Source organism: Brachyistius frenatus, unplaced genomic scaffold (assembly GCF_029030835.1).
Source record: "Brachyistius frenatus isolate BFR_SWC_R1_liver_20210118 unplaced genomic scaffold, ASM2903083v1 Contig_23, whole genome shotgun sequence".
NCBI lineage: Eukaryota > Metazoa > Chordata > Actinopteri > Embiotocidae > Brachyistius > Brachyistius frenatus.
Genome location: NW_027210622.1, coordinates 765954 through 778555, shown reverse-complemented (window position 1 = coordinate 778555; position 12602 = coordinate 765954). Strand labels below are relative to the sequence as shown.

The 12602-nt window shown below is 39.6% G+C and overlaps 1 protein-coding gene across 1 annotated transcript in view; it reads left to right on the top strand.

The window, feature by feature from the left end:
• LOC138620210 (alpha-1,6-mannosylglycoprotein 6-beta-N-acetylglucosaminyltransferase B-like) overlaps positions 1-12602 on the top strand; it is a 109104-nt gene that overhangs the window by 50253 nt on the left and 46249 nt on the right. Inside the window, exons 5-8 of the mRNA XM_069697207.1 lie at positions 662-738; positions 1326-1505; positions 4072-4236; positions 11608-11777. Of these exons, the coding sequence (XP_069553308.1) occupies positions 662-738; positions 1326-1505; positions 4072-4236; positions 11608-11777 (592 nt within the window). The remainder of the gene's footprint in view (positions 1-661; positions 739-1325; positions 1506-4071; positions 4237-11607; positions 11778-12602) is intronic.

Genomic DNA, 12602 nt, shown 5'->3' with positions numbered 1-12602 from the left:
AGTTCTTTCTCTTTGTCAGTCTCATCCCTTCTTCTTCTCACATCAGCAGCGAGGAGGCAGTTAACTAAGTCAGTGGAGCAATTAATGCAGTGAGTGCAGCCTAAGTGAGCAGACACACTTGCCAGCAAAGCCCTTGGACGGTTGGCAGCAGCGGGAGTGAATAGTGTGCACTGCAGTAGAGCAGATATGTTGCGGTGCCTCAAAAGTGGGGTACTACAGGGATTTATGAGCATAGCACATATGACATGCAATGTGTCCACAGGCGAGTGGAGAAAAGCCGTTAATGTGACTGACACTGTAACCTCGTGGCTCTGAGGGGTGAGCCTTTGGGTCAAACAAATTCATGTATGTGTAAATAAATTGATTAATAGAAATAAAACCTGAATTTTAAAGAGGCCTTGACATGCACCATATGCTGCTAAATGAACTGAGAGATAATATTACACTGACTGATTGCTGCTGGAATTGTTGTCTTCACTGGAGAATAAATATTCACATTAGAGCCAACTGATTTAGGAGCGCTATGCCAGCGAGCCTATAGGCTAATGAAGCGGCAGTGATTGACGGTAAAGCGAAGGCATGTAACTTTATTATATGGTTAGAAAAAAATAGATACATTTTTTACCACTGAAAGTAAAATTTTACTTGCTCTGTTGTTCAGTTGTGAGAGATGGGACATCAGGACAGTGTGAAGTACCAAGAGACCCACGCTTTCCAGAGTGTCCTGGAAAAGTAGATGTAAGTGTGAAACCGTTGTTGTTGTTTTTATTTTGAATATGATGGTATTGCAGGTTTCCCAAACTTTTTTATTATTTTTTTTATTTATTTAAAGCATTGTTGTGGAGTGGCCAATAAGTGTATTTTGAGCTAATTAAGGTGTCACAACCCAAACAAAGATCAAGTTTTATGATATTTCAAAACACGTTTGCCATTTTATCTCCCTTACTTTCAGTTTTTTTTCTGTGTTTGCTGTTTTGCTTTAAGCCTAGCTATATGCAGCAATCATTGATGAAGTATATCATCTTTAGTTCAAAGTCTCTAACCTCTTGTGGTGTGAGTGGCAGCAGGGCAATATATAGTACAAACAAACGATGCAGAGTTCAAAGTAAATGCACCACAAATAGCCTGTAAGATCCTTCAAAGTTCTTGTATTATTATTTTGCCTTTTTTTTTTTTTTTTTTTTTAATCGGAATCATACCGTACAACCTTCTTACTTCCTGCTAGCATCTGTGGCTGTGAACTGACAGACTGAAGCATTTTTTTCAGTTTTTATGCGTTGATATGGTTTTGTGATCCACACATTTGCTGTCTGTATATCCTCCAGTGGATGCGTGCACGGTGGACGTCAGACCCTTGCTATGCCTTCTACGGTGTTGACGGTTCGGACTGCTCCTTCCTCATCTACCTGAGCGAGGTGGAGTGGTTCTGCCCCCCACTGGCCTGGAGGAACCACAGCAGCCCTCCCACCCAGCATACACAGCAGCCAAAGTCCCCAAAGAGACAAGTAAGGGAACAAATCCCAAACACATGTGGCAAAAACAGTCAACAGACTGCAATGTTACTGTGGCCTTCTAAGAGATACAGATCTGTTCAGAGATACATCTTCTGTCGGAGAAAGCTGCCATTTGATAACTTATGGAGTGTTCGTTCTAGATTGCAGCAGCCTGAAGGACGCACGCTCTAAATTCTGCAATGCTGTAATTGGTTATTTAACTGTCAATCAACTAGTCTCTATCCCTAATCCTAACCCTCCCACGCCATAACAGTCAATCACATGCAGAGTGTCCCTCCTGATGATCAAATACAGCACCAGCCTTGATGGATGTTCAACAAACACAGTGATTATGCTTTAAGTGATTACGTCCTGCTCACCATGTCGGCATGGCAGCTAACAAAACTACCTGGGTGCATCTTGAAAGCAACCACTAACATTACTGTTCACATATGTACATAAAGGTAACTTTAATGTAACTTTATGTCAATAAGCAATGCCTACCACACTAATCGTATGAACCCTATCAATGTTAAGATTTCTCACTCAACACTCAATTAATCCTTTAAGATACTTCAGACACTAGCACATTCCTAGTGATGCTGCAGTGGTAAGAATTAGTGGGGAATCAGGGCAACAGTAATTAGGAAAATACTGTGAGGGTAGAAATGAGGGCCAGAAAATGCAGATGAATGCAGCAATAATTAGAAATTGCCTTTGCTGCATGTTGCTGTGTTCACATATTTTATCTAGCTGTCATATTGTGTAGCTGTCAGTGAGAAAATGCAGTGTGACATCAAAGGATAATGACCTATGATTTTTGTTACATAACATGAAAGATTTTCCTCACATGTATATACTTGCTTGTTATAAGCCTTTTAGTGTTATACTTTTCTGCGCCGGTGGCACCAAAATTAACATCTGGTCAATGTTTGCTGCTTACCTAAAAATTAAATGTTTTTAGATGAATGAAACATTTTAAATCTTCAGTCCTGATTAGAACAAGGAGTAGAGTCAACAGAGTAGATAACAGTTTGAGAAAGGTAAAAAAGACTTTAGACAAATAATAGATTTTTGTTGGCTGCTAAGACTGACAAATATGACATGTTTGTGTTATAATTACACTCTTCTAAAACCACAAATACCGTCAAAAATATTCTAACTCTGTCATTTGTCCCAAATTGTTGCCTGTGTTCTAGAGTTTGAGACAGCCTTTGTTAATGACAATGACAGAAAATGAAAAACTCAAAAGTGAGAGGGAGAATAACAGTCTTTTTCCTCAAAAGATGCCATTGAATAATAGGAGTGTGAGTGCTTTGACTTTATTACTACATAATAGTTAACCTTCATCTGACCCTGTTCTCTCCCTATTAATTAAAACAGGCCTGATCCTCCTCATCATTACCCTCCACCCTCTGTTTTCCCCGACATTGACTTCGAGGTCATGGGGTAGTTCTAAACCATCCTTCTACACAAATGAATACACGCTAAAATAGTGTGAGCTGTTTGCAGGCTCATGCACTACATCCATCTCCTTACTGACCTTTAGAAAGGAAAAATTCTTCATTCTCACTTTTACAGCTTCTATTATTGACTGTTTTTTTTTTTGTTGCAAGTCAAAGAGCTAGCCAGTTTTAATGTTAATTAATTGCCACATTCCTCATAGAACAGCTTATTGTGTCCTCTGGGGCAGACTTGTGCGCTGATAATATGGTGCTATAGATTTAGACATTCAAAGTATGGAATAAGAAAAGCATCGACTGCTCACATATACTGAAAGTAGTGGAACTGTTCCCAGTTACAATCGACTTGGTCAGCATTTTACAGTGTTTTGGAGCACAAGGCAACCATGAATGATTGAAGTGGTTAAAGATGTGATGCCTGCAAATTATATCTGTGTGTGTGGTTTAACTTTTTCCTTTATTAACTGTGGCAACAGAGACATTTTCAGAAGGTAAAGCAGAATGTCAGTGTAGATGATGACTGATATCTCCATCTTACCCTGTGACCCAAATAACTGAGCTGTTTATTACTGTCTCCCTGTATGTTTCACACAAATAGGGCTGCACCAAGGTAGTTTTCAGGGAATAAACATCTTGATTATTTATAGCATTAGTTAGAAATGCACTGCAGTTCTTTGTAACTTCTTTAAAAAAAAATTCAATGACAGGTGAAACTAAAGTCACATAGTAAACAAAGAACTCTTAAAACACAAATTTTCTTGAAAATAATTCTCCAACATATTAAAAACATACTGCTTTTAAGTATGTCTCTGTCTCTCTGTGATGTAAGGATCACTTTGTAAAATGGTTTATGCTTTTATATATCTACTAATCAGCCTTTGCAGAAAATACAGAGTTACTACGACATAACAGAATATTATTAATCTTCGGATGTTCCGATATAGCTAATGTTCTCACTGTTAGCATGGGTAATAACTTGACACTAATGCCCATATTGCTGGAACACGCAAAGTTCGAAGGGACCGTTGTGCCTTCTTTTTCTGCCAATTTTCCACACCGCTTACACTTTTGCTTCCTTCGTCTTTCATTTGACTATCTTTCCATCACCCTCTCAGGCTGCCTTCCGCACAGACCTCTCTGTGCTGCTGGACCAGGTCGGGACCGGAAAAGAGTCCATCAGCTTCATGAAGCGCCGAATCCGCCGCCTCACACAACAGTGGGCAACAGCCGCCAACCGCCTGGATGCCAAACTGGAACAACGATGGAGGGACCAGAAGAAGGTAAGAGGAGGAGGGGGTGAGATGAAGATGAAAGGGTGATGGGTGAACGACAGTGTTGGGTTCAACTGTGGTTAAGTACTGTAATAACCTTTTTTGTTGTGGCTAAATACAATATCAATTCAGGAGAATCTTGGTGAAAGCAATGTGAGTAAGACTTTAACTGGTGTGAGGAGAGCTACAGAAGACACCAACAATTCAATTTGAAAAAAAGGTAGAAGGAAGACTGAAGGAGGAGGGAGGAGGATACAACAATACAACTCAACTGCAGGCAAACAACAACAGACACAGTTATACAGAAGCTATTACTTGTCGTACTGTATAATAGCATCTGAAGAGTATGCTTTCAGCTGCTTTAGAGTATAACAATAACGTACAAGACTCTAAGTGATTTACAAAAGGTGTGGGGAACCATTTCCCAGTCAAGCAGTAAAACAGCTCTTTCAGATGCTTCTTAAAGGTTCTCCATTTAATCAATAATAGCTGGTAGGAGAAAAATGATAGAGGAGCAGTAATGATGGCTTGTCATCCATTACATCTTTTGTCATTTCCCTTCTGTAACTGCTGTGCAACTGTCTTTATAAATCTCTTCAAATTAGTTTTCAAAGCTGTACTACTGTGAATAATAGTAATAGTGCAGTATGATACTGTAAAAGTAATTTTGGTTGCCGTTGAAGTTTTGCTGTGTGTACTCGGCTACTGCCAGTTAGTAGCCGTTCCTGTCAATGTCTCAGTGTGTGAGGAAGACAGAGATTCAGAGATATACGAGCAAGGGGAAATGAAAGACAGTGAGGAGGTATAACGAGTGATGATGATGAATGAGTGGGATTATGACAAGAGGCCGAGCATGTGCCAGTGCTAGAGGGAGAAGAATAAGATGGGGAAGAAGGGACAAGAGGCGGAAGGATGGAAATATGGATTAGGAAAGGATTGATGAGGGGAGACAGAGTTGCAAAATGAGCAAGACACTGGGGCTGTAAAACCAGGGATGTGGAACATGTGAACATGTAAAACATGTGGATGTAGTGTTTCATTAGAATACAGTTTATAATCTACAACTATGGGTGTAATTTACCCGATTATTTTCCGAATGTCAACATAGCACCGTGCGATTAAAATTGGAAGAGTCATATTATTTTGCTGCTTGTTACCTTCAACAAAACCACATTTCTTGATATAGCTTTTGTGACCATGCTCAGGGTAGAGTCATCATCCTTTAGTTAAGAAAATAATGATAAATGAGTGAGTTAATGAGTGGTAAGAAGGCAGATTGAGCACACATTCTGCCGCTTCTTCCCAAAATATTTCTCTCTGCCCCCTTCTCTTTCTAAAATAAGTTAACAAGGGTGGAAATAGCCCTCCGTCACCGTGATTGATGTTCTCCTTACTTATACTGCACTGAGGGAATTTGTTATCCTCTATCATGGCTGTGTGGCTGTTTGAACTGTATGCCTTACAAAGTGCTGCAGCTGCTATCGCAACAGCAGATGTCGTGGTGTTTGTAAGAGTTAGTCTTGGCTGTCTTCAGCTGTTTATCACAATAATTAGAAACGGAAGTAAAAATGGGTGCGTTTGTGTATTCTCTGTCGGCCTGTGTGGGTCTGTGTGCATCCTTGACTGCTAATTGGATATCATGGCAATAAAAGCCAACGGCAGAATCTCACATTTTATTCAAAAATGTGCAAGACAAATTTAATATTTCTGTCCTTTAACCCTCCTCCCTCACCAGAGGATTCCTTTTCATTTAAACTTTTAGAATAAGCTCACTCACTTTAACATTGAGTAAGGGACTGGTGTTTGACTTTAATTAACTCTGACCCCAGAAAAAAACATTGCCTGATGTGAATTGACTGCGGCCCTGCACACGCCTCACCTTTGTCTTTGACACAAACCCTGCCTCCATTGGCAGCTTTAGCATTCTGCTCGAGTGTGCGGTCTTTGCTATTCCAATGGGGTTTTGTTGATTCAGTCCTGTTTCTTTGTTTGGCTTTCTCTTTGATTGTAAGCAGAGTGGAGGTTAACTCAGAGAAGGAATAAATTAGTAGAACAGAGAAGTAAATATGGAGGGAGAACAATCAAGATCAAGAAGAAGAAGAGGGAAATGAAAGACAAAGCGAGATGCTTGTTTTTAACTGTCAGTGGCACAAGGACAGGGAATGGGGAGGTGTGTGTGTGTGTGTGTGTGTGTGTGTGTGTGTGTGTGTGTGTGTGTGTGTGTGTGCGTGTGTGCATGCGTGCGTGCGTGCGTGCGTGCGTGCGTGCGTGCGTGCGTGCGTGCGTGCGTGCGTGCGTGCGTGCGCGCCCCGTCAGGGTAACTGTGGACACTTGAAATATACCTCTGGCGGGTTTTACCTCAAAGTCACAGCAGAGGAGATTTCCTCCACTAAAGCATATTTGAAAGTGAGTGATGTATTGTATCAGAGTGAATGATGAAGTTGAAGCTTACCTTACATTTTCTGGGAAATCTCTTGTATTTTTTCTTTTACTAATCTGCCAATTTCTCGTGTGCCTATGAGGTTTAGAAAGGATACGGTCAACCTTTCGCTGCACTTCACTTTCAAAGCAGTAATACATTTGAGAGATTTTTTTTTTTCTGTGCCATTATCAAACTTGATCAAAAGCCAGGGTCAACACATTCAGCCATTATGACCGAGATGAAAATGTTTTTGTGTAACAAATTGCTGTTCTCCTTTTTCTAGTCTTCAAAGGAGACATATTCATTTAAGCTGTAGCATAATGGAAATGTTTTTAATAGACCGTAGTGCAGATTGAATGGCACCGACCTTATCCTGTCAACTTGCCACAGTGCATTCATCGCCTGTCTGGTGTTAGTTTTTTTTTGTATCTCAGCAAGTGACTTTGTGTGCATCTGCGCTTTTTTTGGTGTGTTGAGCATGCACATTTACTGGATTTGTCAGCATATGCCAAACTAGTAATTTTCCTCCGGAAAGTTAATTGACCTTTGACTTAAGAAGTGCAGGCGGTGTATATAAGGACACTAATGTGATATGGAAGGTGAAGTGAGGAGTGAGGAGGAAGAGCTAGAGCTAAGCAAAAGGAAGAAATTAGGAGGAAAGAGGAAGCAGGTTGTAGAAAAACAAGAAGGAAAGACGTGAGTAGAAATAAAAAGGAAAAAGCAGTGTGTAGAGCCATGATAGAAGGATGAGGGAGAAGGTGAAATTAAGGATAGAGCAGTGATGGTTGTCAGTGCCAGCTTGTGCTGCCTCCCGTGGCCTTCCATCGGACAGCTGCGACCTTCTTAAGAGCCACGGTGGAGGAGAGAACAGGGTCACAGACACCCAGACACACATGCAGTCATGTGAAGTCCTGCGCTAACAGATGCTGAGACAAGCATTAGCATTCTTCATTAGCCTGTTAGTGATGACTGAAGCAGAGCGGAGCACTGGAGTGCCACCACATACTCGAGAGCCACTTCTTGTCTCCCGCTCTCGTATGTACGCACCAAGGACTTTTCAAGGATTTTACATAGACACACACACATGTTACATAAAACATTCCTAACATGAGCACACAAAAGGCAATAGATTTCCTTTTCCACAGCTTATTCCAGTATAATCACATCACAATCAACATTCAGAACAGGGAAGGTGTTTTAGAAAAAAATACCTTAATTCATGGAATAAGGGTTTAATGAGATGGGTGGCGCATGCACAAACACACATGCGATCAAACGGAGTCATTGTAAGGGTGAGCGAGTGATTGTACCTCTATTTCTGTCTCAGTGGGTTTTATATTTATTCCCCGTGGTATGATAACAGTCGTAAGTAGATCTGTTTCAGAATCACCGAGCTCACGGCAAGTGAGCGAGCACTTGCGCTGAATACACACAGACGGGATTCTGACTGGAGTTCATTGATGTATGTCGGTGTGAAACGAAGCAAAAAGAAACAAACGAAATTCAACTTCTATCATCACACTCAGACACACACACCATCTGGGAGTAGCATGGGTCCACTGCATAAAGAGCTCCACTCTCTCGTTTGTGATTAGATTCCTGACGGAAGCAGCTGGCCGTGACACAGGAGTTTATGAGGAAGTCGAGCTTCAGCTGCAGAGTTACTCCTTCTGCTGCTGCCTTCACATTGTGTGACTTTTTCTACCTGTTCATCTTCATTTTCAAGGAGTAGATGAGGAAATAATGTGAGGTGGTGAGGGAATGTGCTCGTTTATCTCTCCTCTGTTCAGTATATAAACTCATTCTCTACGATATTAATTTTACTTGTCAGTCCCTCCAAAATATTGCAATCTTGCAGTTGCAAAAATTAAGACAAATTCAAGCTATGTCCACAATGTTTTCAGGAGTTTGTAATTTTGCAAAATTCCAGTGATTTTCCCGCAAAAATAAATCCTCAACAGAAGCTCTGCTGAAAGATTTACTATATAAAATAGTTTTTACAAGCAAAACTCGCGTTATTAACTCCTCATTTACAATTACTAAGGCACAGGGTACAGCATACACACTATTTAAGAATGCACTTTGTTTTTGTACATACAGTAGCGGCACAGCAAGATTGCTCGTTTTGTAATCCTCCCTCCCTTTGTATCTTTGAGTCCCATGTTTCTCTTCGTTCAATAAACAAATTAAAAACGGTAAGAACTCAAATATTTCTGTGATCTTCAGCATGGTTATTACATTTAAGCATTCTGAATAAGCAAGTGATTACATATTACTATAAAATATTTCTTTAAAAAAAAGTTTTCCTTGACCTGAATTTTTTTCTATTTTCTGCAATTTTACAGCAAAAGTCATTTAAAACCCACAGATTCAATCATTGATTTTTTTTTTATTTTTTTTTTAATTAAACCGGGCAATAAACGAAAAAAAAAAAAAAAAAAAAAAAAAAAACTGAAATCCTGTAGGGATTATATTTTCTCCACTCCACTCCACTTTAATGATGTTTCCATACAGAGGAGTTAACATTTATAAATGGAGGTAAATACTGCCCAATGAAACCACTCTACAGCAGACTAGATCAAGAGCAAAGCACCTTTTTCTCTCCCTGTTAACTTTGCATTTGTTTGTGGATGCCAGTTTTATTGCATTCAGTCCACATTTTATTCAGCTCTGTTGCCACTGTGTGATATTTCTCATATTTATTTAGCAGTTTAACTGCGCTGCCAGTTTGGGAAATTCAGCTCCTTCTGTCTCCATTTTTGCGTTGCTTCCACTGTTTGTGTGATCCACTCTATAACCAACACCGCCACCAAGCCAAGAGATTGAAGAGTATTGCTGCCATGTATTCTCACTCTTGCCATCTGCCACCCAAACTGTAATTAAATTTCACTTATCTTTTTTCATGAAGCAGAAGCTAATAGAGCAGGTTTATTAAATCAAGGGATTTTTCACGCCTACTGGAGTGTCTCTGGATCTTTACTCTGCCGCATGCACATCGTCATCCAGTGTTATATACATGTTTTGTACATGGGAGGACATCAGTGAAATTATTTTAGCAGCTGCACTAAATGTTCCTCCACAACTCAATATAATTATATAAAACAAGTAAAGCAGCTATAATCAATATTTTAATAAAATGATGTATGCTAATTTGAAAGGGGCTTGACTGAAGTGATGAACCTATAGAGAATTATGACCTGAATGCGCTTCCCTCATACTATTGAAGCATTCAGCAGATAGGGATAGGAGAAAGATATTTTCCTCAGGTGTGTTTAGAGACCAAAATCAGAGCTAAAAGAGAGGGAAAATGGGATTTCAATGTATCTAGTGGACGGAAACTAGACATGGTTATTGTGTTCAGGTGCGTGTATTGGCTTCTCCAACTTTGTTACATAATTAAAAAGAGAAGAGTGAAATAAGACATTACAGCACACTTCTAAAAAGCTATTTGAAGTTTTTAATAATTTCCTGTATGAGTTGTTAAAGTAGAGACAAAGGATACATGCTCTCATCCAGAGAGAGACAGTTAGCAATTGCCATGTAAACTTTCTGGCAAACTCCTCACAGTTGGCCTTAAGCTCATTATGTATGTTGCATGGTCAAAGTCCTGGGCTCCATTTGCCAGCAAAAGCAGCTGGAGGTGTTCATGCTGCGTTAGTTAATCAGGATTACTCAGCAGAGCAACGTTTGGACATTGCTGTGTCTAATCCACTGTGAAAAGTAACGTGTTGCTCATTTCTCGGTGGGTTGCACTAATTATGCAGCAGCTAGGTGGACATGCATGGCAGGACTTTGTTGGCTTTATGTGCAAAGTTGTATAACAGTATAAAGTGTGATAGTTCCTTCACATGTCTTATCGAGTGTTTTCAAACAAAGGAGAACACTCGACTCCTAGGAATTTGTTACAGTGGTTATCTGTATGGGCATACGGTGCATATGAAATGAGTTTTACAATACTCTATAATGCTGGATTTTTGCATGTGTATGCTACTCCATTGGAGCATGAGAGAATAATTCATTGGGGATTTTAAAGAATTACTTTTCAGTTGCCATAATTTTCTTTTCGAAGAGTCTGAAATTCGAATGATTCTAATCCTCAAAGTCATTAAAATTGTTTGCGCAGCAGAAGCTTAACTTTCAAAAAGCTTAACTTTATTCAGTAAATATAGAAGTATTATAATGTAAAGTATGTTCATTTGTAATAATGTACTTTATATAAAAACACATTATATGTTATGTGTATATAAATTATTGGATTATGCACCATCAATTTCCAAGTTGGCTGTAATGCTTATTCTTCTAAATGATATGGTGCACACGTTTTTGGCACTTTAGATGTTTGGATTCTTTTCCATCACACTATCCAACCCAAACATGCAGCAAGGTTCATGAAGAAATATCTTTAGGAACAAGAAGAACAAGTCCTGCAATAGATTTTAACACAGCCCTGATCTCCTCATCATGGAGTCAGTCTGGGTTTACATGAAAACAATAAGAAAAGACATTGATTTCTTAATCTATACTATCTATAAATTCAAAACTGATAATATCACATAATGTGAATTGGAGTCAGCGGAGACTTAAACAAACTGTAGGCTTTGACAGGTTGAACAGACTTGGTGATGGATAATTAGCATTAAGAACACCATCTAAAGAAGGTTGCTTTATTTAATCTGTCTTAAATTGTTACCCGTTGCTGCTCATGTTTTTGTAGCAATGTTGCTCCCATCTTAGTATCTACTTTGCGTATGAAGAATATTATCAGAAACAAAAAAATAAGGCTCAACTCGTATGAAACTGGAAGTATTTTATAGTTCATTTTAGTTAGATACTGACAATAAATCGGTCATGACTAAGATTACATTTTCCACAAATGCACCTGCAATAGCTTTTCATGGACATTTTCCACAGACCTTCAATTAAACTGTCTGAAACAATGTGTTACTGTCTTCTTCCAGATCCTGGTCCATGTAGGTTTCCTAACCGAAGAATCTGGAGATGTTTTCAGCCCTAAGGTGCTGAAGGGGGGACCTCTGGGAGAAATGGTCCAGTGGGCTGACATCCTGACTGCCCTGCATGTTCTGGGACACAACCTCAAGATCTCCATGTCTGTCAAGGAGCTTCAGGGGTGAGTTCTCTGTATGCAACAGTCTACCAAACCAGCAGGGGAGGGTTTGACTTGGACGGCTTTCCTTTGGTGTGATGTAATGTTTGCCCCTTGTCACATACATATTATTTTACTGTAAAGATAAAAGTAGCTGAAACAAATTATAATTGTTGACACTCTGAAAAGCAGAAAAAGCCTCAATCTGAGCATGCATTAAGAGAAGCTAGTAGGTGAAATGGACTTGCTACATTACATCAAGTGATTGCTCAGCTGACATGTTTGCTTTGAAAGGAAAAGGTTACTGATTTGCAGTGTCAAGGTGCTAAGCAAGCCTTCTTTAACCAAAGTGGCCCTTCAAGTGCAACCTTCACTTATTTGTTTCCTGTATAAATTGCTTTCACTAATGTCAACCTGACATTGTTGTATCTTACACATTTATGTGGAAGAATACATAATATCTGCCACAAACTGACCTCTGATAACAGCTGGGACACCAAACCTGTGACCTTTTGAAATCCTCCTGTTATCACTGTACCCTTGTACTCCCAGACATGCTATTTAAAGTGGAGAAGAGCTTTGCACTCTAATTATACCTCATTCCCACTTAACCCAAAGATTAGGCACGAGGGCACTAAGGGCATGTTGATTTATTTGTCGCAGTATCGATCTCATATTGACACACTCCACAGCTTCCTGTCAGTGAGACTGCGTTGGTGTGTCTTTTTATACAGCGTCAGCACGCTTACATGTTTCTGCTGACGGATACAGCTGTAGAGCCAACACACACACACACACACACACACACACACACACACACACACACACACACACACACACACACACACA